General features: G+C 39.1%; 1 protein-coding gene across 1 annotated transcript; it reads left to right on the top strand.

The window, feature by feature from the left end:
• The first annotated feature begins 415 nt into the window (after positions 1–415).
• Positions 416–26,169, top strand: SLC13A4 (solute carrier family 13 (sodium/sulfate symporter), member 4). Its single transcript, XM_009332922.1, has 16 exons — positions 416–514; positions 6,612–6,740; positions 8,820–8,956; positions 9,512–9,693; positions 10,447–10,501; positions 12,159–12,198; positions 12,866–12,943; positions 14,456–14,646; positions 15,938–16,057; positions 18,915–19,016; positions 20,148–20,249; positions 21,327–21,424; positions 22,592–22,722; positions 23,550–23,711; positions 25,239–25,376; positions 26,032–26,169. Exons 1-16 carry the CDS (start codon positions 416–418, stop codon positions 26,167–26,169), a joined length of 1,902 nt encoding a protein of 633 aa, XP_009331197.1.
• The last annotated feature ends 1,647 nt before the right edge of the window (positions 26,170–27,816 follow it).

Below are 27,816 nucleotides of genomic sequence, written 5' to 3'. Positions count from 1 at the left end.
TACATTGCTAGATGATGGAAGAAAAACACCTTCCAAAACATGGGGATAAGAATGCAACACAGCTACACCTGTGATTCTGAATTAAAAAGAAAAATTGTCAAAAGATCACTATGCTCCAACTTGCAGACCTCTGCATGTTATGGTGTGATAATAATTTGGATGTGCTGGTGAGCCCTACTTAAACTGAATGTCTTTTTAATTGAAAAATTATTAAGGTTTCTTTTCAAAACAACAGACTGAAGAATAAACAAATTAATTATTTTAGGTGACTGGGTGGGGATAGGAAATGAGGCAGTGAAAGACCTTTCAGGGAAATCCAGGCACAGGTGAAGGAAAACCTGGAGTGGAAGTTGGAGTGTCTGAGGAACTGGAGAAGAAACCCAAGGAGAAGAAAGGCACCAGAAAGTAAAAGAGTATGGCAATGATGAAGGAGATTCACCGATCCAGAAATCTCTTGCTTGTTGTTCTCATTCCACTTCTGCTGCTTCCTCTGCCACTCTTATACCCCAGCAGCGTAAGTACATTTACATTTTCTTTTTAGCAAAGCCTCTGAGTGCAGTTGGTAGTCATGCCGGATAAGTCTGCAGTGTGCAAAAAGAAAGGTGAAGACCTAAATAAGCATTGCTTTTAGAAAACGCAAGGACTCAAATTTGAAGGACTGGGAAGGTCACTGAGAAGTCATCACAGTAAGAACCAGAGCTACCTTGAGTCATGTCACAAACAGAGCTGAAGAACCAGGTGAAACTAGTAAAGCACTACTTTAAAGCAGAAATATTGTCTCTCTTCTTTTTCTACAATAATGTGTGTGTGGAAGGGGGAACAGAACAAACATATCCAATAAAATTTTCTTTAAGGAGAGGTCTTTAAAAGGAATACTTTCAGTGTCTTTATTTTTTAATAATAAGTATGCATGGAGGGACTTTCAGTTTAGTGTGGGTTTATAGGACAGCAATTCAAGTGAGGCAGGAGCTAAGATTTGGTGACAGACATGTAGGACCATATATGGCACCCATTATACTAAAGCAAGTGTAGGCACCTCTACTGAAACATTGCAGCTCTGGCAGTGGCTAATAAACGATGGCTCAGAGATGTACACAACAATACGATGGAGGGAATAGTCTGTGCTTAACACGCAGACCAGGGAATGGGAGTGAATGCAGCTGCATCCCTGACACTCTTCTGGAGCTACTGAGTACCCTTGGCCATGTGGTTAACCCTTTTCTATGCATGTCTCTGCAGTTGTGAGCCATAAAATAACAATGTTTTTCTATCTTATAGAGATGATGATGTTTAACTTATCAAAATTTGCAATGTATTAAAAATTCTGCAGCTGGTGCTTCCATAGTGCTAGACATAAATCTGGCCAAACGGTGCAGCAATTTCTGTTCCTTCCTCTACCCTGCTAAAGACTAATGCTTCCTTCTAGTACCAGAGGGTTTGTGAATACTACTACTTTATCAAATAGAAATGCAAAGGATTAGAAATTGCATAGCAGTTTTCAAAAATAAAACTGTAGTATTTTGTTTGAAAAGACAAACAGGATCCATAGAAAGGAAATGTTCCTACACCACTGAACTGTATGTTGCACTTTGAATGAGTTTTCCTGCTCTGAACTTCAATGTATATCTTGGCTGTCCTCTTACAGTGGTTTTCCATCTCTTCTCTCTCTCGAGGGAATGAATGGCAATCGTGCTCCTTCAGAGAACAGTAGGGCTCACCATTTCACGAGGCTTCTTTTAGAAAAGGATTTAATCTCCCCCAATGTCACTGGAAGGGCGAAATAAGAACAGATACTCCCTGACATGCCCATATGGCACCATAACTGCAGTATGCTCTATGTCCCTTGAGAACCTCCCCTAGGAAACATGAGATTCACTGCACTGAAATTTGTCACTCATATTTGCTCCCTACTAGATTCAGAGGCACAGGATGCAATAAGGAAACTCTTTAAAAACCAAGGGAATTGTAATAGCATCATATGGGTGCTGAAACAGAAGTTCACTGACAGTATTGCTGCAAGAATCACTATTATACAGTACAAGCTCCTCTGCGCTATTACTCTGCACCTCATGGTGTTGTTTTACTGCAAAGTGACATGAAAAGCCATCAGGTGAGGTTTTACATCCACTTTATGAATGACCATCCACATGAATGACTGCAGATGGTAAAGTATAGCTGTGAATCTGACCCAGAGCTGGAAAAATGTTTATAATGCTGTTAAGAAAACATCTACACCAAGTAAACTCAGTTGACAATACACTATTCAAGTGGTTTAGTGTAGTATTTACTTTATTACAACCCATTGACTATTATTACTTCTTAAACCTGAAGATTAAATTTGTCACCTGCTGATTTACTTATATTTTCATTTATCAGTCAATTATATCAGTTTTCTGTCTTTCTTATAGAGATCAGAATTACCAGGTGGTTTATATTTGCATTTCTGCAGGGAATCAGCTTGCAGCTTCTTTGATGATATCAGCACAACTCTGGAAATGTCAAAGGAGCATTACATGTCTAGAGGCAAAAGCAATCAAAGGGAGCATGAGGACTCAGAACTGTTTGTAGATACAGCTTATGGGAATAATGTCCACAGCTTCTTTTTTATTATTTTGTGACAAGAAATGGTTGGGTAAAAAAAAATGTGAGAAAATTTGCTTGAATTCTTCTTCCCTTTCAAAAATTTGTATCTGAACTATGACTTGTACAGCAGGTTTGGAACATGCATAAGTGCCTTTCAGATCATGACACATACAGAAAAAAAACATTGTGTGCTTTACAAACTGTGGGTCTTTTTCATTCTGTCCTTATTTCCTTCATTGCTAACAGTGACATGGGAGCATTTTTGCCTCTTTTTTTTCATCTTTATCCACCTTTTTTCATAAAGTCACCAGTGATACCATAAAGCATGACACATTAATTCAGTCAGTTCTCCTATGACCACTGATCCTATGGCCACACTGAACCCAATCAAGGACACGTGGATGACTCCTCAAAAGTCAGCAAGACTTGCTGTAAGCTGTGAGACCTGCAGCATCAGGTGATGTTGACACCTTGACATGCCAAATCAGCAGAATGGACGCTAAAGCACAGAACATGCTCTGAACAGCCACGGATGGCATACTTTCATTCACCTTTGTTTTTATTTACACAAGCTGAAGGGAGGGAATTATAATGTGATCCCATCAGCTCAAAGATGGTAGTCCAGAGGCTAGACTACCTCTTCTTTGCACAGCTTAACCACATGCCTGCATGCAAGATATGCAATGCACATCCTTAAGTGGGCAAATCGCCAACACAGAGTTTATTCTTCTTTTTAATCACTCTGAGATCCTCACATATTTTAGTTACAAAAGTTTAATGCATGACCCTTATTGTGGAATTTTAGCCATGGCTTCCTTTCAGCTCCTCTTTTCCTTTCCCCTAAGGGACTGACTGAAGATAGGTGGTAGTCCCTCCAACCATCACGTTTTCCTATTCCCTGCTTCAAGCCCTGAGGTGGGCTTAACAGTAATTTTCAGCTGTACAACAAGAAGTGAGAAGGGTGAAACAGTTAAAATTTTACAGCCACTACTTCAGTCCAGTACTTAGTAGCTCCGGTAACCATTAATTAAACATATAAATTCAGTTCAATTAAATAGAAGAGATTAATATGGTTTCTCTTGGAAACAAGGTGGTTTAAAGTACTGAGAAAATAGAGAAAGTTGCTAAACAAGCTGATTAAGTTTTTAGTGGAGATTACCAAACTTGGCTTTCCTAGTACTTGCTGCCCAGTTTTATACCATTTAAAAATGTGCTTTATTTTAATTTTGTTTGTAAACTGATTACAGCCTAGTGTATAGGAAACACAAAGACTCAGTGCCCATCCCAGCTAGGTTCTGATAGCAATGCAACTTCCCTTTGCCCTATTCCATTTTCATTATCAGTCTACTTTATTGCAACACACAGAGGAGCAATAGAAAATAACAATCTATGCTCAAAGAAATTAAAGACAAGTATGTTTTTGGAGTGAGAAAATAGTTTGGAATCAGGATAGGATGAAATAAATTTTATGAATTTTGGCAAAACATATCTCTTGGATCTTATGGCTGCACTGCTTTAAAATAAAAATCAGTGCTTTTTCATTTAAAGTCATTTTTCTCCTCAGACAATTGCTGGATTTTATACAGAGCCCATGCAAACGTAGTAGTTTGTTAGCAGAAACTAATGAGTTAAAAAATAAAGAACATGTCAAATAGTCACGAGGTCACAAAAATGACCCTATGCTCTGCTCTCTATGGAATATTAACCATGAAGTATAATGTAGTTAAAGGTGACTGAGCAGCAAGTTGGCTAATGTTTATGAGCCAATCCATCAGCTCCGTGACTCTCATCTAAAATAGTTTTGTCTTCCTAGTAGAGATTACTAAAAATCTCTAATGCCTGTCATCTCACTTTTAAAATTATTTCCATTTTTAAGTCAAAATTATTTGTTTGGTTTTTTACTGAGTGATCACTTGAAGTTGTTACAAACTGAACACCAGCCTTTGGAGTTTCAAACAGCATAACAATTCCATCTTATAAAAAGCATGCTCCATAATCCATGAATATTAAAAAAAACCCTCTGCTATCATCCATTCTAAGACATCCTTCTCTATCCTCTCTTATCATTTTTTCTTGGGAGCAGTGAAGCTACAACTGCAATACAATCTTTCATTGTAATATTTGCTGAAGGAGCTGATCATAGAGGACTAGTGAAACCTGTATTGGAGAGCTTAAAACCTAAACCACTCTTCTATAATAGTTAAGGAAGAGAAACAAATATGCATGTTTCTGTATGGTTCAGAAGTTCAGATGTACTTGTCCATCCATAAAGGAACAATCCAGAGCGAAATTCCCCCAATAGCCTTTCAGATACTCTTTATAGTCTCTAAAGTAATTGAAGTTTATCTGATTCAAGGAAATTATTTTTCCTGACAACCTTGTGTCAGTTATTTTTGGTGGCCCTGCTTACTTGAATCAGAACTGTTTAATGTTACACTTTTCTGAAATAGGAGTCAGAGCAAGGTCTGGCAGCTAATTTAAATCCAAGCTTCTGAGTAAGCTTGGCTGCAGTTTTTAAGCAAGTAAAGGAAATGACACATAGCAATCTATTTTAACTTTTTCTCTGGGCTGTGTTCTGCCTGTTATTACTATAAGCTGTACTAAAAAAGAGGAAGAGCTGAACATGGCTCTTTGTTACAGGTAATGTAAAAAGGACATGTATAAACATGAATTTAAATACAAGCTATTGATTCATTCCAGTGAATACATATCCCTGTGTAGTCTTACTTTAGACTTCATCACAAAACTGATTGCAAAAAAAAGGAAGTGTCATACATGCTCATTGATTTGCACAAGGATCCATGGGAATTGCTTGTGTGACTTTTTGAAAGCTACTTAATTTGGGAATGATCCGATCATGAAACGGAAGTAATGAAATTGTATTTTAACACACTCAAATAGTATTTGTGAACAGTGAATTTTCTAAACAATAGCCATTGTGAGCTGTGAATCCATATGGCTTGATAAGTTCATACTGAACATCCAGGGAATAATGGAGAACAGGTAGATTTATAGCTGGTACAAATCAGTGCAGACCTACTAGCTTCCATAGAACTGCCAGTTAGGCCCAGTACAGGATCTGGCTCCAAATTTGAGAAAAGGAAAGGAAAAACATTTTCCTGAGGTTAATTTCTGTACTTATTAGCAGGAAATATCCCCAGGTTTCTAAGCATAACAAACTGAGCCTAAGGACAACTCCCCTGAATGCCATAAATAAAGACATATCTATCTAAAAAAGGGACCAGAATACTTTCTGGACTAGCTGTGTTTTTCTGTAAAAATATTCAGCAGATAGCACCTTTCTGCATCATATACCAGCTCTCCATGAGGGCTCAGCATGGTGTTGTCGTGGCTTTCTCTACCAGAACCTTGGACCGCAGCAAATTTGTTTGATTAACTCTGTTAACCCATTGCCTCTAAGCCCTTCGGGTCTGTGGTCTTCTCCCAAGGGTCTGTAGAAATCAGCTGAGAAAATAAAATCAACTGACAAACAATGTAGGTTTGCACACTGTTTAAAAAAAGCAATCTTTCAGAGCATTTCCCAAAAGAGCCACAACCTGGCTTTATCCTTGCTATGGCAAATGTGAATGTTCTTGTCTGATCCAGAAAACTATGGATTCCTGTTCTTGTCCAATATTGGAGAGATAGCCATGTAGAAATACCAGCTCCACAGGCCCAATATGAGGAGTCATGGTTGAACATTTGGTAAATATTGGATTATGAAATTCAAACAAATCTGTAAATGCACTTGGAACTATTATTTTGCTGATAAATACATTTATCCCAATGTTTTACCCTAGCTTATGTGCAAAACTTTTCATTAGCATCATCTTCTGTAACTGGCCTTTTTGATGGTATCCTAGATTCAGACCCAAACAGCCACACCTTAGGAGGTCCTTATGCAGTCCTTGTTGATTTTTTGAAGTCCAGGCACCCTCAGTCTGACGAGTCCTATGAACGTGTTCACAAAGGCTTCCCCAGCAGGTGGTGTGGCAGTAATATGTAACCTCTACGCTTTCTCCCTACAGGAAGCCTCATGTGCCTACGTGCTGATCGTGACAGCTGTATACTGGGTCTCTGAAGCGGTACCCCTTGGTGCAGCAGCCTTAGTTCCTGCTTTCCTGTACCCACTTTTTGGAGTCATGAAGTCCAGTGAGGTCAGACCAGTGTGCACATTTTTATCATTTAATCTTCTCACCCTCAGCTAATTATTTGAATAAAACTAATCTTAGTGGACTAGCAAGACTAAGAGGTATGGAAGGAAGAAGTGTACATCTTGTAACGTGTAACTTGGGCTGACCAGCTCTTTCTTCTACTGAAGATAGACGTAGGAATGGCTTTATTAGCCAAGAGGGGTGTCCATCCTGGCAGCTACTGCATCACCAACAATTCCCAAAACCTATTGCATCAAAGCATCCAACCTTTCCCCTCCTCCAAAACCATGTAAACAGCAGTTGTGGGATAAACTGTAAAGTTTCCTTCCAATTATATTTATTAAAGATGATGTATAAGGCATGAGGCTACATATTCTAAAAACAGTTACCATTTACTGTATAAGACTAGATAAATTTGTTATCCCGATGAATGTCTAGTCCTTTTTCCAAGCTGTAGTCTTAGTGCTACCTTGAATTCTAAGGCAAAGGAGTAGCTGTACAAAAAAGTGTCTTTGATCATTTCTGAATTTGCTTACTTGAGTTTTTGGTGAATGTTATTTTCTTTCATGATATGCCAAGAATTTATTTTATTTCATCTACAGCTTCTTTTTTCCTCCATTTTTCTCTCTCTTTTTTGGGGGGTGAGAGGGCATCACACTTGATTTATAAGGACTAGAAATACAGATAAGAACACAGAAGAATATATAGCAACCATAAAATTGCTGAATTTCTAACACAATCTGGCCCTGGGCACACCCATAAATGGATGGAGTCGAGCATGAACCAAGAGTTTTATGACCTGCCTTATTCCTCCCAATGGTGTAACAACTGTGTAATATAATCAGGTACATTTCCATACCAACACAGTTAAATATTTTCTGGATTTTTTTTCCTAACATAAAGTAGTTATGTATTTTCATTTCAAAATTCTGCAGCATATTGGAGAAGGAAAATTTAAGGGCAGCCTGACAGCAATTCAATGTAATATCAAATTAAACGACAGCAGGACTACTACAGAGAATGTATTATTTGCTTTAAGAACACAAATAAAAACCTGTATCTTAAAATAAACAACTCTGATGAAGTTGCAGTATTTCCAGTCTGCTGTTCTGGAGTGCCATAGAAACCCAGGGCTCTTGCCTAGCAGTTTAAGCTACAAATAACTCACAGGGGCTTAAGAACATGAGCCAGTGTGTCGTATATGTGTACGCATGTATTAATAAGAATATTAGTATTCACTTGTTTCTCCAAAATGACTGTGAAAGGAATAAAGGAAAACAACAGATTCTTTGTGCTGCTGGCTTGACGGATTCCTTTCATTCAGGTCAAGATCTTTTTCTAACAAGGTAGCAGGAAAATAAAGGAAGTTAATGAGAAAGAAACCAGTGGAAGAAAGCCAAAAAAGTGATATTTAAAAGTTCTGGCACACAACTATGATAGCCAAGTCTATTTAGGTCACCATGGGGATTTGTTAAATAAATATAATTAAATACTTAACTTGCTGCACCTTTCACAAAATAACATTAGTGTCATTCTTGCACTTTTATGGAAGAGCATCAGTATAACTGAAGACTATGGAAAAATTACTGCTTCTACTGATTTTAATTGTTTTAAAATGCTGGTGCCTACATTTGGTTAGAGGAATAATTTTAAACTGAAGAAACTATGTTTTTGGAAAAAAAATTCCAGCAACAGCTTGCATCAGAATGAAATGAAAAATTTAACTAGACTCCAAGAATCTGTTTATAACTTTTATTTTCTCCCATTTTGTTTGCTTTCACACGAGAGAGAGTGTGAGTGTGTGTGTGTGTGTGTGAAAGTTTTGGTTTGCTTCATTTGTTATTTCTGCAGTAGCTTCACACTAACAAGTGGGTATAGAGACTTGTTATTTGTAAACACAACATGAAAAAGATTGAAGAGAACATTTTGACTCATGAATTCTTCATTTTCTCCAGCTCTCTGTCATTGTTTCTCTAGGGGGAAAAAATCCACAATACCATACTTCTTCTCATTCAGCATACTCTCTGTACAGGGTAGTTGCTGCTTTTTTAACTGACTATTTCCCCCTTGCCCTTAATGCAGGTGGCTGCCGAATATTTCAAGAACACAACTTTGCTCCTCATGGGTGTGATTTGTGTGGCAGCTTCTGTAGAAAAGTGGAATCTCCACAAGCGAATCGCCCTGCGTATGGTCATGATGGCTGGAGCAAAGCCAGGCATGTAAGTGAACCACTGATTTCAGGGTAGTCTGAGGCTGACAGCAGTGGCTTGAAAGAGCAAATAACAACTCTGACTTTCCCATCCATGGGCAAAAGCTAGCTTAGTTTGGGGTTCTTTTTCCTACCCACCTTTCCTTTCAGAATTTGAAAGCTTACACATTTTCTCACCCTCTTTCTGCCACCTCCTACTCCTTGGCTTGTTGTCCCTTTGCTTTCTATTTTTTACTGATACTGATTTTAGTCTCTCTGTTCCTTCTTTGCCTGTTGTTTAGCAAACACAAAAGGATGCTTAAATCCTGGATATGCTGAAAATCACTGTTTCTCACATCACATGCTAATTTCCACGTTGGGCAGTAAACGGCTTCCAATGATACATTGTCTTATGACAGTTTTCAGCACAAGGCAGCATTTTATCTGTGCACAGCATGGTATTTTGGCACCCACAAAAAGAAAAAGGCCCCGTGTAGTTATCTGTTGACTAATGAAAATGTTAAGCAAGGAGGCCTTTTATATTTCTGTAAGTGCCTCAAGAAGGTTTCCCTGTGTTGTACTCCAGGTTGCTTCTTTGCTTTATGTGTTGCACCACGGTGCTTTCCATGTGGCTTTCCAACACATCCACCACAGCCATGGTGATGCCAATCGTGGAGGCAGTGCTCCAGGAGCTAGTGAATGCTGAGGAGGAGCACGAGGTCATCAGTACTGCAGGCAGCACCATTATTGAAGAAAACGAGCCAATAGGTATTTGTCAATATTGGCCATTCTTTTCTCATTCGTTTATCAGTGACTAGACTCCTTGATACACATTATTCAAATTCTATCGAGGTCAGAGCTGTCTGACTTGTACTGCCAAAGACGCTGGTCTGTACTCTTTCTTTTTGTACTCTGATATTTCTTTCAAAAAATGAAAGAAAGTTTCAAGATGTGATGGGAGAACTGGAGTTGGGAAACTATGTTGAATTAGGGCATGTAGTGGAGTTTGTGTGTCATAAACTCTTAGGTCATAGGATTCTACAGGGTTGGAAGGAAACCTCTGAGAAGAAAGTCAAAGAAATGTAGAAGAGGCCCAAAAGCGTGCTCTGTGACAATCCCATGCTTGCCCATTCTACCCCTGCCCTACCAGGCTGCCCAGGTCAGAACAGGTGCCACAAAAAAAAATTCATAAGAGCTCTAAGGTTCGTTTTGCTCATTCCTTCCCAGAAGGAAAGGATTTGGGAAGAAAAGAATCTCTCTTTTCTTTCAATTCACAGATGCCAGGCTGAAAATGATGTCACCTAACCTTGACTATTATACGTAGATGTGATAGTCTTTTAATTGCCAGAGGTACGTGATCAGGACAATATGACACAATAAAATGCTGCATAAGGGTCACAGAGTACCTGAGAGGGTTCAGACAACCTTTTGTTCGCAGTAGCTTCTCCACATTCAGTGGTGTGGCCCAGGGTTTCAGCTCAGTTCTTACCCCAAGGGCTGCTTTCTTTTCCTTCGTTGCAGGTCTCAGCGAAAAGCATGGCCAACATTCACTGGAGCTTATCTTCATCAATGAGGAGTAAGAATGAACCCTGTACATCACGACTGGAGATTTGAGCCCTACACAGGTTGCAATGAGATGAACCCAGGAGTAGAGCCAGGAAGGGCAAGCAGAAGCTTACAAGTGAATGTTCTAGATGGGACTGACAAGGAAGGCTTATATGAAAAATGGGATTAATGTAATGGCCTGGATCTCACTAAAGCTTCCCAGGATTCATTTATTTTTTAACACTATGGCCATTTTAGAGAGAAGGAAAATGTTTCTCAGGGTTTGAAAGATCTTCTTTTGAAGTCTGTGTTTGTGCTGTGTAAAAGAGTGCTGTCCACAGATTTTTATTTCTGTTCCCCTGAAGGAACAGTGATGGAGAGGATCCAAGCACAGTATGGAGTGCCCACAGGACATATCCGGAGGGAAAACACTTACGGAGGATTCCTAAGGAAAGCCTGAACTGTCAAGAGCATTCAAGAGAGAGAGGGCGGGGAGGACCAACAAAAAATACCCCTCCTCCCCCCAAATAACCTGTAAAATATTTCTTTCAATATAGACAAAATTCTTCAGAAGTTTGAAACACTAACAGTTTCAACCAGGTCTCTATTTAGGGTAAAATCTAGTAAGGTGAAAAGGGCAAAGCAAAGAAAGGACTAATTTCTTTGTCAAATTATCAAATTAACCAGCATTTCAAGATATTCAGGAGAATATACAAAGTCATTGTCCTAAAACTATGTTATAGGCTAAATCCTGAGGAGCATCTTCTTAAAAGGTGTGAGAATAAATTGCACAATCCCTTCCTGAGCTCTTTCTATTTTGTTCATGATGTTCAAAATAAAAGAGAAACAAGTTCTTGTTACACCTTTAAAAATTTACTTTAAAACAAACATTATCATTCAAACAGCACATGCTGATGACTTTAGGTTAACTTGCAAGATCTAAATAGTTTTCTCATTAGTTTGGAGACTAATGTGTTCTCCAATATTCCCTCTGTTGTTATCTCTTTTTATCCCAGCCATATTTGCTGCACAGTATAGAATCAAATTGTCAGTCTGGCATTGTGCCATTAATCCCTTTAAGCCCTGTTGAAGAGTATGTGTGGGATATTTCATAACAGAACTATTATTAAAATAGTATTACTTGAAAAAGAGCTTGAAATTTGATGGGAGAAGAGAAGTAGCACATCTTCTGGAATTAAATCTGTTTTCAATGTCAAAGTAAAAGTTCAGTGGATGGTTTGCACAGTCCACATGCCACACAGGACAGATTTTAGTGAAGGCTTTAATGCGGTACAGGTAGGTGCTCAGAAACAGCATTGGAGAGATTGGCAGAGGAAGAACTTGAGTAGAACAAGGTAGCGGTAGCACTGGATTGCCCGGTAATTTACTCCACTGTGAATGGAGTCAGTTCCTAGAATGGGGTATACACTACCTAGAATACATATTTTTTCTTTCATGGAGGTGGAAACCCATTGCTACACAGCTAGAGATAGAGCTGTGAAACATGCCGACTCTTATGTATCTGGCCAAGATACCACATAAGAGGCACTAATAAATGGTGTTCTTCACCATTTCAGTAGGCACTAGTTCTCCTACAGATGTTGCCCCTCCTACCCATGATGTGTGCCTTTTGAGGGAGCTGGGTGAACAGGCATTTTTAAAGTATATTTTCCTTTCTTTGTTTTTAGTGCTACTACTACTGACTTCAGCTCCTTGATGCACTCAAAGGTATTGTCATAGGTAGTATTTTCTAAGCTACACTGTCTTCTAATGCAGGAACCATCAGAGCAGAGTCCACACAGCTCTGCAACAAACTGCTGTTTCCTTTCTTTCAAACAAGTAGTGGTTGTTGGCAGAGAGTACCTATTGCAGAATGTCCTGCTTTGTATTTAACCTGTCAGCCCAAATCAAGTTGGGAAACATCAGCTCTGTAGCGTTTGTTGTACTTATTGCTGGAGATCCTGAGATCCAGTCAGCAAACTAACAATTCCTTATGGTTTCTAGCAAGTTCAGATATGATGTTTTATTGTCTAGGTATTGGCATCTTCTGCAGCTGAGACACCTCAGTTACTAGAACAACCTACACATATCACAAAGTCATAGCCTCTAGCAAGGGATCTGGTAGATTCTCCTACGTGGCAGAGGGAGAAGACCTAAACTTATTATAATCTGACTTTTAAGATCACTTTAAAATAAAATCAGGTTGTTGGGTTTTTTTAAATCTTATTTTTTTTTTCCCCAGTGTAAAGTTTACAGCTGAAATTTTGGTGGTTTCCCCCCCCCCCGGCCCCCAAAAGCCCACTACCCATGACCTTTACAAAGCATCATCAATTCTAATCTAAGTGCCCCTAGGAACAGAAGAAAGGCTAATCCAAAGGCATTTGCCTCCCTACAGAGTATGAATGGTGTGCACATGATAGCCAATCCTATTGGAATGATGAATTCTAAGAGCAATGGGCAGCACCTACCTCAGGTAAGGAGATGTTAGACCCGGGGGGTGAGGGAAAAGACAGACGTGAACATCACCTGCTCCCCACTGTTTCATAATTGTTCCTTGTATGCTGTGTTACATGAAATCGTTCTCTGTCATCTTACAGCAGTCATGGCTTGGCCCTTTGCTAGTTCTTACTCCCATTTAGATGCCCCTAGTACAGGTATTTTCAGAAGACCCTCCCCCAATGGCTAGTACAATTCATTTAGCTTTACATTCAGTAATGTGATCACAAGTTTCCCTTCTTATTTGGCTGTTCAACCCACTTTTTTTTTTGCAAAGCCTCCTTGGAAAATAGCCTGACTCAGAAATAACAATCCCTGACGCACAATACCCTACTCAGAACTAAACGAGCAGCAGGCATGGACCATTTAACTGTTCAGCCAGTTTGTTAGGTAGTCTTAGTATCCACCTCCTTTTTGTCTTGCCAAATATCCACCCTCAAAATCCTCCATTACAGCAGTCCATTCCAGTATTTCTACTTCTCATAAGTGGATCCAAGAAGTGACTGCTGTTTGGACTACAATTATGTAGTATCTTAATGGCATAAATTGATGTCCAGGAAAGATTAGCTTGAAATCAACACATGAATTTGCATTCACAGTTCAAAAGAATCTGAGCGTATGTTTCCAAAACAGGCTAATGCACTGCTCCTGATACTTAATTTCCTCTTATACACATTTCCCATACACATTCAGTGGTTATTTTGTAACAAATATACTCACTTCACTTTTAACCTACAGGGATTTTAGCCAGGGTACCCTCACAATGATGATGAACCTATAGCATGACTGATTTTACTACATAAACCCAAATCCAAAATAATAAATTTAACAAATCTATCTGAACCACTTGCTGGCTTTTTACTGATCCTAAATTACAGCCTTGGGTTGCATGTGAAGTGCCTTGAAGTACTGTACCTTTTTTTCCAGTACAAGAACTTGATTGACCGACATGGAGACTTTCCTGTCACTACTAAGAAAGCTTCTTTTGGAGCAATATTTTCCTACAACTTTTTCTTCCATATTCCCATTGCTCAGCCTTTTTCATGCTGCTTCTGAGACCCCTAGCACTCCATTCCTAATCAGAGGCCCTGAGCCAGTATAAGTGCAGAAAGTCCACCAAGCATTTGTCTGGTGGCTGCTCATAAGCCTCAAGGATTATGGATTCCTACTGCTGCAGTGCTGGCATCCCGCCCCTGCAGCCCACAAAGGCTTTCGGTATCCCACTGAGATTCCAGTCAGAACTGAAGCTGGCCCAAACCATAGCCAGAAGTCGGATTACTGTTTGTCCTACATTTCTGCCACAGACTAGGCAATTTCAGGCCCCCGGACAGGTTTCTAGTTCTGATCCCAGTTAATCCCTGTGAAGAAAAAACTGCCTCCTCTTACGCAAACCTGTTGTTCCTCTGGGACCAGCATCACCATGGCATTAGAGCAAGTCGGGCTGCTGTTCTGATCACCTGCTTTCTTTGATGAATGTATCCCCTCACAGGCTCAGATACTGGTCCTGCCTCCTAAGCCCTCAGAACTGGGCCTGAGCACTAAGTACCGGTATCAGACCAGACATGACCACATGGTCTGTAAATGCCTCTCACTGAGTATCTCCTACGCAGCAACCATTGGAGGACTGACAACCATCATAGGGACCTCCACTAGCCTCATATTCTTAGAGCACTTCAACAAGTAAGTGATATTGTAGTTGTGTGAGAATGGTGGTTGGGTCGTTATCATCTCTGTGGCTTTCCCCATGGGTTATTTACTACCTCAAGAAACCCTTGTAAGACAGTCTCTCTGAAGGCAATTTTGTTTCCTCCTCTGCTCTAATGTTATTGGTAATGGTTAATGGTTGAAAGGTGGAGCTTAAGTTAATACATATCCATGTCTTTCTCCCATGCAAAATAAAAAATTCCTCAGCATGTGGTAACATTTAAGTTTCTTCAGCGACTTTTTATTTTACAAACTGATTATCGTGAAGGCAGCAGGCACCCTGGAAAAGTAAACACTAAAGCCATGAAGATACAGCAAGGAACACAAAGAGAAGTATTCACAAAAGAAGAAATGTCATAAAATCAGTTTCAAGTTTTTCTATGGGTTCTTAGAAAGTGAGTTCTTATGGTGAGCCTAGAAGCATCACTAGGGGTACTTGGGCTGCTCAACATGTAGTGCAGAAATAAATAAACTTAGAAATGTGGCCTTACACCTTTGTTTCAGAGAAGATGGGAAGCAGCTCTCTGATCAGCTAAATATTTCATTTATCATATATGCCCAGGGCTCTCAAAAACATGGATGTTACCTCTGTCAGAAGACTGGTGGTACTTCTCCTCATGCACAGATACGCATCCAAGCTCAGACCTGATTCTGATCATCTATTGCTGCCACTGCTGCCATGAAATCCTTCATTTCTCTCTCTGAAATGGTGGTAGCACAGAAAACTAATTTTGGAAGCCATCCTTAACCGAAGGATTTGGATTTTACAGAATTTCCAAAGATCTTGCTGTTATGACAGTTCCAACAAATGCACATATCAGACATCTTTGTCAGAGCCCAGCAGACCATAGTAATTATTTGTGTGGTCCACAATAAGACATACAAAGAGATTCGGAGTGAAATCACTCTTAAGTCTGTTAACACTAAAGAGAGCTTTAACAAAAAACACAAGTAGGGCCAGAATTTCACTCCCGGTAACTCTAAGGTTTTTTGAAGCTGGTTAGACAATACAGACCATCTGGTCTTAAAGGTGTGAAGTGCTATATGGTTCATCTGTTGGTCAGGCGTGGTCAATGATTGACTTTCTTTGGCGATTGGTTTCACTATGCACATGTAATGCAGCTGTTGCAAATACATACTGATGCAATTTGTCTATCATGCCATGACAAATATATATACACATATATGTGTGTGCATCAATGTATCTTGGAGGTGCCTGTGCTTTTACTGTTTAACTTCCCGTGCATCCTTTTTTTTTCCTTTACAGCCACTACCCAAATGCAGAAGTGGTGAATTTTGGAACCTGGTTTTTGTTCAGTTTCCCCATCTCCCTCATCATGTTGGTCCTGACTTGGTTCTGGATGCATTGGCTGTTCTTGGGTTGCAAGTGAGTGCAGGTTGTTCAAGATGCATGGATTACAAAAGCAGGGCATCTGTGGCTCCTCTAGAACATGTCTCATAAAGATGTTTCCAGTTGCAAATGACAAAAACTAAGGCACAACTTCCTTCTTCTTGCCAGAACAATTACCGGAGGAAATCTTATTGCTTAGCTACGCTGCATAGACAGCAGTGCACAGTATTGCTGCTTGAGAGTGAAGTGCCTAGGTATTGCTGATGGAAATCCTTACGATGCATTCAACTGATTTTTTGACTCTCATGACCCTGAGGATCCCGCTGTGGACCAAAAATCTTGTTAAAAGTCCTTTTGGAAAAGTACAGCTTAAAAGATGAATAGAAAAATAACTGCAAGTGAACAAGTCACTTTTCACATCTGCCCCGAGCTCAATGAAATTAATGTAAGACCAGTTAAAATTAAAGGTAAACACACTCCATATATATTTCTCTTTAAAGTGGAAAGGACTCACAGCCTAAAAGATGAAAACCTTTTGATACCAGTAAGTCCCCAAAATAAGGACAAGGCTCAGTCTCCTAGTTCATTTGTACCACGTATTCTCTTTGCAGAGGCACTCAGCAAAGTTAATGAAAATTGACTAAATGTGTGCATTTAGAGCGGATTAGTTAATCTGCACTAAATTGTGGTGCAGACACATTTACTCAGAATTAAATTGGCCTTAATTTGATTTAGTTTACTCTTAAAAGCTGAACTGACATCACTAATTTATTTCACCTAAGACAATGAATAAAATGATAATGATTTCTGCTTGCTGCTGACCTTGACGAGATTTGAAGAGGTAATTTAGAAGTGAATAGCTCCATGCCCTTCTCTCAGTCAGTCTCCTGAGCCTTGTAGTTCTAAATTAAGAGGTTAAAATAAGTTCTTTTTTTTTAATCTTAAGAGGAAACAGGCTCTAACATGACCCTCAATTACTTTCTTTTTTTTTTAAATAAATATAATTGAAATTCCACATTGTATCCAAGACCTCATGCTGATTAATGTTGTTCTAAATACCAGAGACTGAAGCATTATTGACTTTTTGAGAAGTACTGGTTGATTCCAAGCCTCCTTAATCTCTGACTCCTGTTCACTGCAGTTCATTAAAGAACACATTATGTTAGGATCTTGGCTACAATACTCTGCCTTCACATCCTCCTAAGCCTAGAAACACTTACAATATTGAAACAGCGACCTAATGCCTGTGCATAAATGTTTACTGAATCCCCGTAATGTTCATGCTCTTTTCCAGGAAGCCCAGCGTCACCAATCTGTTCTTACTTGGCCCAGTTGGAACAACATGTCAGACTTGCTTTTTACTCTCTAGACTAGGTCAAAGGGGAAGGATAATGGACCCACCAAACGATTTTTGCCAGCAAAGCAGAGCTAAGGGTAGAATCGTTACTATAGAACTGGCCATTATAAACCATATAGCTCTTCTCTTCCAGCAGTTGCGTTTCTGCTGGTGGATTTTACTGGAGTCTAACAGCAAGGTTTGCCAGGAAATTTAAATACTTACAGGTGCAGGGCAGTGCTAAGTGCACTAAAACCAAGTGTCACATAGGTGCCCATTTACAAGTGAAATGAAAAGCCTGTTTAAGACTTTCTGTTAACCAGACAGGGCCTGCCTGCATCTTGAGCTATGCAAATCCCTTTGAGAATCTGGCTATAACCAGATACAGGGAGGGAGATTGCAGTCCATGGTCTGGCCAGTGCTATGGCATGGATCTCTAGTAGGGTACCAAATGAGATATTAAAACAGCATGAACTATAAAAGCAGGCCATTGTGCTCCCATGGTACTTCCGTCACTGAAGTCTCTGCTGCTGCAGCCTATTTTAGACTGGCTTAGCCGCAGAGGTTTCTCAAACCACTCCACACACCTCTGTGTGATAGAGGGTACAGCTGGAGCTGAAAAGCAGAGATCTGTGGCTCAAAGCACAGCAAAGTAATGCTGCTGGAAAGACGAAAAGGAAAAGGTTAAAGTGAACTTGCAAGTGTCTTAATTTCAATTAGGAATGTCCATGCTTTGTTATAGTATGAAGGCAATCTGAATAAACTAAGAAGGACTTCACCTAATTTTCATACAAATATATAGCAGGTTTAAATATATTCAGCTATGAAACGTACTTGTGTTTGTATGTCCCTGGCAGAAGTACAGGCATTTTTTACCAGGACAAAACACTAGGCTGATTGCCTTGGCCTCCATGGCAGAGACAATTTGGTGGTACACTGATTGTGCCTGGTTTAGAAACAGCTAGTATTAGTAGAAGCAGACAGGTCGTGAAAGGTATTGGGATCCTCAGCACAGCTTTCCCCCTTTCCTTACAGTGAATCCTGAATATTGAAGACAAACTTGGGCTCAAAAGCCAGACCGGGCCCCATATGTTGGATACCCGTGATCCGGCTGGAAAGCATACAGTTCCCCCATTAAAAAAATTATCGATAGCTGGCCTCTGTCAGTCTTTCTATGTGATGATAGAAATTAACCATAGCCTTTGGAGGTTTCTGACACCAGAAGAATCTGGCCACCGCCAACTGTTTGAGGAAGCCTACACAAAGGGAGGCCAGCCACAGCTTGGGATGGCTCAGTGATACCAGTCAGTATTAGTCTGAGCACCCTGGGGACCTTCCTGCTATGTCTAGGATTGATTCTCAGAAGATCTGGAAACTAGACTATGCAAAGATCACATGCCATAATTTCCCTTCCCATTGCCATCAGGCCTTGCCCCAGTCACATCTCCCAACAGCCTTTGGCAACTGGAATTTTCAGTTTGCCTCATTGCTGTTATTTTTTATGGCTTTTTTTTCACTTGATGCCCTTGTCTAATTTTACTGTGCTATCTACCTCAGTTTTAAAGAGACCTGTTCTGTGAGCCAGAAGAAGAAGACCAAACGGGAAGAAATGTCAGAGAGAAGAATTCAAGAAGAATATAAGAAACTGGGAAATGTTAGGTAAAACGGACCTGCCTTCCTCAGGAATTTGCCTCTCTAGGCAGGACCTTCCTTTCATATTACCCTCCATGTTGCCTTTGGCTCTTAAACTGTCAGCTCTTTCTCCTCCTTTCCAGGATAGGAGTAGAACTAAATGCAGAAATGAACTAAAATCAAAGACTTTGTTACAAGCACACGTTTATTTACTCATTTATTTATTTCTAAAGAAAAAGGAAATAAAAGGAAAGATTCAGGTTTCTACCAGGGTCCAAAGGTCATCTGAGTCAAGGTTTGTCTCTACCTTTTAAGTATATCATTAAAGGACCCCCCCTTCCCAGTTCAAGCACATACTTATTTTGGTGGATAGAAGTTCACTGTTAGCAAAGGCTTTGCAGAAATATCCCACACCATGAAGTGTCCAGCCCTCCCAGTTGCCCATAATCTTTATTCATGGTGGCAAGAAATGTCTCTTGAAAATATTATTTTGCAAGATTTTCCTTTTTCAAGAGGGATGATACCTCATAAAATCCATTATTCCCAAAACATTTTTGTGCTGTTCAACTGAAATATTGACAGATCAACTTGCTGAATATGATCAACTCTGAATGTAGACTGTTGTTCAGGCTCTGCCTAAATATGAAACCATACTTAATTTAAATCGATCCTAAATTAAAATTCAGAATCCTCAAGACATCTTATATTTATTCCATGTGTTCAAAATATCTGTGCTAATTTATATTGTCATTTGCTCTTATGCTTTCTACACTTTCAAAAAATGCCATAGAAAGTGTTTACAGTGGAATAGCAACACAAGCTGTACCTTGTTAACACATTTAATCAGATAATAATGCAAATACAAAACAAGCATTTATAAATATTTTCCTTTAGGTCTTGCCCATGAATGATTGAATTGCAAATACAAACGGATATTTTTAGCCTATTTTTTACTGGGTTTAGATGGTTCTCAGCTGGGAGCCAAACATAGAATTCTTTAATTCAAACTAATCTTCCCTTCTATTTTCTGTATGTTTTTTATCCTTTTTTTGGAACCAATTGCTATGTTCTTAATTCTTCTGGAATTTGCTCTCGGGTTTTCAGAAAGACCTTGGATTTAATTCCTAGCTTTTTTTTTTTTTTTGCTTTTATTTCTAGCTATCCTGAGATGGTGACTGGATTTTTCTTCATTCTGATGACCTTGCTTTGGTTTACTCGTGAGCCTGGCTTTGTACCAGGATGGTCATCTTTTTTTGAGAAGTAAGTGAAGTTCCCTGAACAACTGCAAAGAAATATGGCCTTGCAACTTCTGACGTTCTGCAATAATTTTTGGCCTCAAAACATCATCAGCCACTTTTAACAAGGTGGTGAAAAGTGAAGTCTTTATTAAAAAATCAGGATTTTTCTTTTTAAACTACATCTGTTCACATGGCAGTAAATTGTATTCTTTCTCAGTAAGCAGAGTGAATTAAGTAGAGAAAGTAAAATAAACATATTTCAAATGTAAAAAAATAGAGGGTCAGATTCTGAAGTTAAAACATTTTAGTGCATTCATAGAGAAGCTGTCACTGGAATAAACTGCAACTATACTTTTTTTTATTTTGAAATAATTTTTGACAAAAAGTGTATTTTTCTGAAGATAAATCTCATCAAGAAAATGTCCATTTCAATTAAATATTACACAGAATGGTGACTGAAGCAAATGATTTTTCTCTTATTTGAAATAATGTTGAAACAAATTATATTAGAAGTAATTATAACGCACAATGCATATCAAAGAATAAGTGATTTGAACTTAAATTTTCTTTATGTTTCTACTGCATAAAATTATTTTAATTTTTCATCCTAATTTTGACAGTAAAACGATTTCTAATAGATCCTGAGGATCTCTGGAGTTTGGCACTCCTCAAAATACTTTTTCAGAATCAGTTTTAAATGTTTAATTTAAAATCAATCTACAGTTCATTTCTAAAGGATCACTTGAGTTTGGCTTTTCCCCAGAATGTGTTTACTGTTTCTTGCTTCTAGTAAACGCACTATTTTTCTGTACCTCTGAGTTAATAGATTTGTAAACCAAAAGGGATTTCTTTTTTTCACTGGAATGTTAAAAATCGTTGAGCAGTGATTGAAGCTGGCTACAGGAGTCAGTTTAATAAATGGGAAAAAAATCCAATTTTTATCCTTGATATGCAGACATATTTTTCTAGTGGGCTGTTAGTAAGACTTCAGATGTGGAAATACAACTTCACCTGTAACAATTTTCTTGGAGCCATGTACCTTGTTTGGAAATGTTTCTGTCAGTGTGTTTTTATGATAACCCCACTGTTTCTTTCCTAGGAAAGGTTACCGGACTGATGCCACTGTCTCTGTATTTCTTGGTTTTCTCCTTTTCTTGATTCCAGCAAAAAAGCCATGTTTTGGAAAAAGAGAAAAAGGTGAGGAGGATGCAGCAATAAAGAGATCTGGCACATTTTCCAGTGCCTTTAATGACATTTTTCTGTTCTCTGTAAAATGTTCAAAGAAGAGATTTTTTATTGTGGAAGGTCAGGGTTCAGTTTCTCCTCTGATACCAGCCCTTCTTATATCAACCCCCGTCTTTTTTGTTGCTTTAATTCATATTGTCCCATCCAGCAGATTACAAACAGATCTTGTATCTGAGGCCACCATCTCTTCTGTGTTAACAGTTATAAAAATCCAGGACTAGTTTTAGGAAAGGTTCAGATGGAGTTCCATATAGAGAACTATAATGCGGATGTTTGCAAAATTGGCCGAAGATAAGCGCTAGTAAATAATTTGGTCATCACTTATACAGCAGAAATCATTGATAATGTCATAAAATAAACATAAAAGAGGTCAGTAAATGTCAGACAAAGTTCTAATTTTGTGCAATGCTTCTCTCACAGTCTTCTTGATAATAATAATAATGATTGTTATTTCACATACACATTTGGGTAGCACTCAGTGGTCTTGATCAGTTTCCTGTGCCAGGCTTTCAGCAGTCCTGTATAAAAATAGAATTGCCTGCATAGAGTCTTATGTAGAGATTACAAATGTATATAGGTATGTTTATTTTTTATACTGACATATATTATGCAGCATTTAGGAAAAATGACACTCTCTAACTCCTACTTCAAGAAAATACTCAGGCATCTAAAAAAACAATGTCCTCAGATAAAACCTAGGGGCATAAATGCACTTTATCAAGCTTCATGGCCTACTGGAGAGAGAAAATGCCCTTCTTTGAGAAAATAATCCCATTGTAACTCCATCTTTGTGGTCTACAGATAATTTGCACACGCATATACACAACAGAGCACACAGTCCCTCAAAAAGCTGTAGAATGAAACACAGAGATTTATAACTATTCACATCAACAGAGCAGCCAAGGGGAAGTCAGGACATTTGGAATTAATATGCTGCATTTTCTGAGGCCAAGCTAACCAGAGAAATAGGCTATGCGCTTCTTCTTCACCACTCTCACAGATAGTTCTCAAGATAACATCCATGGATATTACATTATTCCTACTAGTGTGAAAAATGTGAAGAACTTTGCAAAAAGGCCAATGTAATACTGGTCACACACTTGTTTTATTTTGATATAGCAGATGGCGAAAAGTCAACAGACATTAACACACTGGATCCCATCATTACCTGGAAGGACTTTCAGAAGACCATGCCCTGGGAGATTGTAGTGTTGGTTGGAGGAGGTTATGCCTTAGCAGCTGGGTGCAAGGTACTGATTTAGATTTTTATTCTCCTTCCTAAAAAAAAATTATAAACCTGGACTTTTATCCCTTTGTATGCTCCCCAGTTCGGATTTACAATGTGGATACTTTCAAATTTGTACATAACCTAGTCCCTATGCCCTGCATTCAATGGACAGCTATGTAGCTAACAAAAAGATGGTTAGGGCTCAAGTCAATTGTGTAAGCATCTGCCGTTTCAGATGCTTTAGAATATCTAGATATTCCTACAAGGCTGGCAGACATGACACAGGATCTGAGGGAGACCTCACACTTTCTCAGCTAGCAGCTAACCAGGCAGAGGGGGAACATCTCAGCTGCCACTGGGTGCTCTTCTTTAAGCAACTGAGTCAAGCTCCTAGCGCTGACTGGACAAATCATACTCTAGGCTCTACTGACTATATCTACACCCAGTATAATTCATGAATACACGTCTAGCTCTCCCATAGACTCCTACATGTAGACGACTAAATTTGTGTATTTTAATCTCAAAATGAATTCTACCCAGACTGTGCAGTCCTTCATCACCAATTTGCAATACTCCAGTTCACATGCTGAAGAAAGAGGGAAGATCAGCCTTGGTGCCTTTTTAATGTCATTAACTGCCACACGTATCTCTTTGTTACTATGGACAACTATTTATTAGGCACTGCAGTGAAATCCAGTTTACTGAACAAAAGGAAATGCAGAAAGCATTGACCTAAACTTTGTTTATTTGCTGGTGGGATTCTCTGATGCAAACTGCCCCGAAGAGAAGAATCTGTTTTACAAACATACTAAGTATTTAGTAATTCTTACGCTTCTGTCCTTTCCCCAGACCTCTGGCCTCTCTACATGGATTGGACGCCAAATGCTCTCCCTGAGCAGCCTTCCCTACTGGGCTGTAACTCTGCTGGCCTGCATTTTGGTGTCCCTGGTAACAGAATTTGTTAGTAATCCAGCAACCATAACCATCTTTCTGCCTATTTTATGCAGCATGGTGAGTAAAAACAACGACATTTTTAGTCTGTTTTTTCCTGAAAGGCTCGTGGGAATGTTTCAGGACATGAGGGTATTGGCACTCTGTTCACATGAAACCCAGCCTCGGTTCCCAAACTACTGTTCTGCAGTCTTGGGCTTAGGAAAAATAATAAACTCGGGCAGCCAAAAGCATATTTTAGCACCAATAAATTTATTCAATACCTCTCAGACAAAATGAAAACATAGCTCCTGCACCCTGCATCTAAGTACAAGAAAAAATTATGATGCAGTCAACAAGATAGGTGAAGTCCACATAAAGCTTGAGATACACTTATCAGTGTTATTTTAAATGTGTTGTTCATTAGTTAGTAGTGACCCACTCACTACTTGTAAGAAAAGACTGTAGTAGTGAATTTTATATCAGATTTACATGTGTTCAAGAGGGTGATCTGGTAAGCGTACTATCATCCAACATGGAAAGTAGAGATGTTTGTAAGGGACAGAAAAAAATCAGGAGACTGGTGACAAAGGCACAGGAAAGAGATACAAATTTCATTCTATATTGGAATAGCAGTTACAGAAAACTGTCTTATTTTTTTTCTTTTATGTAATGTGAAGCAGAATGCAGGTTGTGTTTCCCTATTATATCAATTTTACGGGATTGTCCCAAAGTACATTATGTGAACAGCTCTGAGGTAATATGAAGATATGGTCAGATGAAAATAAGTAATTATGTTTGTATGGCTTATGAGTTCAAATTTACCTCTGTTCCATGCAGAAAGAGACTCTCCTAAAGAGAAATTTAGAGCAGCAATCTACTTTTAGTAGTCTGAACTGCCGTCTTAAGGCAGTCTCTCTTTTTTGACTGTAAAAGTAACCTGGAGACACTTCCCTCTCCAAAATGAAGTTAGCCTTGTGAATACCCTTCCCTTTCCCTCTGACATAAAACTAGGCCATAGCAATGTAAATGAAAACACAACATTTCACCACCACCAAAGGCTGCAGTGGAAGAACAATTCTTCAGACCACTGTAAAGAATACTCCATCATTACTGCCTTCCTGCCATGCGAGTTTGGACCATGGTCATCTGGTTTTCTTAACCACGGTTCAGGAGGACTTTACATAGTGGTCTCAGTATCTTCAGCAACTGAAGGAAGTAAGTTCTTCATGCCAACCTGTTGTGAATTCTCTCGGATAAAGACTGAAGTGGCAGTCAGTGTTAAAGTCTGGAAGACACAACACAGAATGACACAGAGAACAAGTGGGAGGAAGGAGCAAAGAAGGCCTAATAGTAGCAATTTCCACCCTCACCCAGTGTGAAATGGCTCAAGAGAAATCCCTGGAGCATGACCAGCTCCAAATTATAGCGCTACCCTACTCTAAAAAACAACAAAAAAGACTTCCACGCTTAGGTTTAGAAACTAGGGAGGTGAGATTCACAGAATTGTGCTTTCTTCATGTAAAGCAGAGAGGGTCCTTTCATCCTAATTATGAGTAGTGGCTTTTATTGGTTAAGTGAAATTTCTCTCCTCCTCTCTCTTTCCAGTCAGAAACCCTGCTTATCAACCCTTTATACACCCTGATTCCTGTCACCATGTGTATCTCATTTGCGGTGATGCTGCCAGTGGGTAATCCTCCAAATGCCATTGTCTTCAGTTATGGACACTGCCAGATTAAAGATATGGTGAGTCTTGAGATTTGGTATATCCTCCCATGCTTCATGCAACCTCAACACGTTGTCCCGATCACATCCAGCAGCCAATAATAATAATGATGATATTGGTGCTAATATAAAGTCATATTGATCTGCACTGCTGTTATGTGACCAAGCTGTCAGGTTAAGAACATCTACACATCTGCCGTAGGATACACACAATTCCCATCTTTATTTTTTCATGAATGTAATGGTCTAAAGAGGTATCAAAGAAAAAAAGTACACAATCCTTTGCATTGACCTGTTAAGACAAGCACAGGACAACTTGAGAAATTAGATTTATCACATAGTTCCACAGTAAGTCATGTAGTTATCAGCCTGCTATGTGTGGTATAACAGCGCATTACGATTATCTGATTAAGAAGTTCAAGTGACAAACTGAGCAGTTTTCCAATGAGCTGCATCAACCTCTGACTATTACTCCTGAATACTCCCACAATGTACACTCTGATACATAATAGTCACCGTGCTTTTTTTGGCTCTAGAAATCAGTATACATAATTTATCCTGTTATATATAAGTCAGTATACATACATACATACACCCTACTGCCTTCTTTTTTCCATGTTAACGGTTTTTGATCAAGTTGTCATTGATCGTGCTCTGATGCATTTTGTTTTTGTAGGTGAAAGCTGGCCTGGGTGTAAATCTGATTGGCCTGGCTGTTGTCATGGTGGCAATCAACACTTGGGGAATTAGACTTTTCCAGCTGAATACTTTTCCACAATGGGCAGCGATCAGCAACGTCACTAGCCAAACATAATCTCCAATGAAAAAAAAAAAAGAAAAAAAAAGAAAAAAGTGCAAGACCAAAGCGAGTTGGGACAAAACAGTAAACCTATATTGCACATATGAAAGAAAGGAGAAAACTTGTGCATACATAGAGCAAAAGCTCTTCAGTCCTGAAAATCAGCATGAGTTAAAAAGAGAGATTACCTTTGCTCTATCATTGCTTTCCCTGCGATGCCATAACCCTGAAAAAAAATCCTCCTCCAGATTCTCTGCCTATGGCTTTTTCATGCCCTAGAACAATTGTGTAGGACTTGTAAAACAGGGGATATAGGACTCCAATGACAGAAGACAAGTATACATACACTGGTGTACTCAGTAGTAGGATATTCAATCCTACCATTGACTCCTACGGTGAATGAAGAGTGAGTCTTATTCCCAAACCTAGAGTTTTATAAGCCTACTTCTTTTAAAGGCAAATTATTGTTCTTCTTTTGAGGTGAGTCATCACTGTGTTGGAAAAAAACTTTCCCAGCTAATGCATATGGCCTGGAAAGAAATACAGCTATCAACTACCAGCTACAGCACTTCAAATGGATAATAGAAACCAACAGAGAGGAAGGAGAAGTCTCCTGGGAAGGAGATTTTTTTTTTCCCACAGCACTAGTATAAAGTTTCCAGTATTGCAGTACTTGCAATCTCTGCTTTGGAAGGAAGAGCTTCAGAAACAGATAGAAAGTTTTGGTCAATACCTTCTTTCCTTATCAATGTACTGCAGTGGGAGCTTTTTCAGCAGGGGAAGCTGTGACCAGCAAAACATTACCAGGCCAACAGACCCATTGCTCTCCTCTCTCTTTGGCTGCTGTTTAGATAGTTCTGCAGTTACGATTCCCCTGACAGAGAAAGTGCGGTCTCATCCAAGATGGCACTCAGTGCTGCTCCATGAGTAAGAAGGGAGAGGGCTGAAGTGGAGTGGTGCTGGTGTATCTCTTCATCATGCGCATTCACTTGAACATCACACCCACCTGCTCTCTAGCAGCCCAGAGAACAGGAAGTTCAAACATAGGAAACTGCGACATAGAGTGGCTAACTACCAAACCAAAAGGCCAACCCCTTTATCACCTGCAAAGTGAATGCCCTGCTTTTCTGACTATCCAGATACTCAGTAAACCTTAGGTTTTGTGATACCTCAGTATCACAACCTCAGCCTGTGATACTCAGTAAACCTTCTCTTGTGTTATGTCCTGTTTTTAATCATTTCTTTAATGTCAATGCATTTAAACTGTATGTTAGGATGATTGGATCTCATGTAATCACACTCTATATATATATACTTTAATGATTTTTTATGCTTTCCACTTACAATCTAGGCTCTCTAGATGTTAGTGTGAATACCTATTCTGCATAAATAAAATGTCAATAAAATAAATTATTCACTACTGCATATTCTGGTGCTCTGTGAGAATATAAATAGGATATATTTCACCTCATAACCCACCAAGCCCCTAGAGAAGTAGTGTTGAGACAGCAGGAGGTGTTGGTTTACTGTTTCTGTCAAAACAGAGGGATCCCACAGACTTGTCTTGGAAATAAACAGATACAGTAAGAGGTCATAGGTTGGCAGAGGGGAAGCAAAATGAGCAAATCACAAAAGCGCATCTTAGCCCTTGTACCAAAAGCA

Source organism: Pygoscelis adeliae, unplaced genomic scaffold (assembly GCF_000699105.1).
Source record: "Pygoscelis adeliae isolate BGI_AS28 unplaced genomic scaffold, ASM69910v1 Scaffold38, whole genome shotgun sequence".
NCBI classification, from domain to species: Eukaryota; Metazoa; Chordata; class Aves; order Sphenisciformes; family Spheniscidae; genus Pygoscelis; species Pygoscelis adeliae.
The sequence above is the reverse complement of the archived record's forward strand: the minus strand, read 5'-3'. Positions and strand labels throughout refer to the sequence as shown.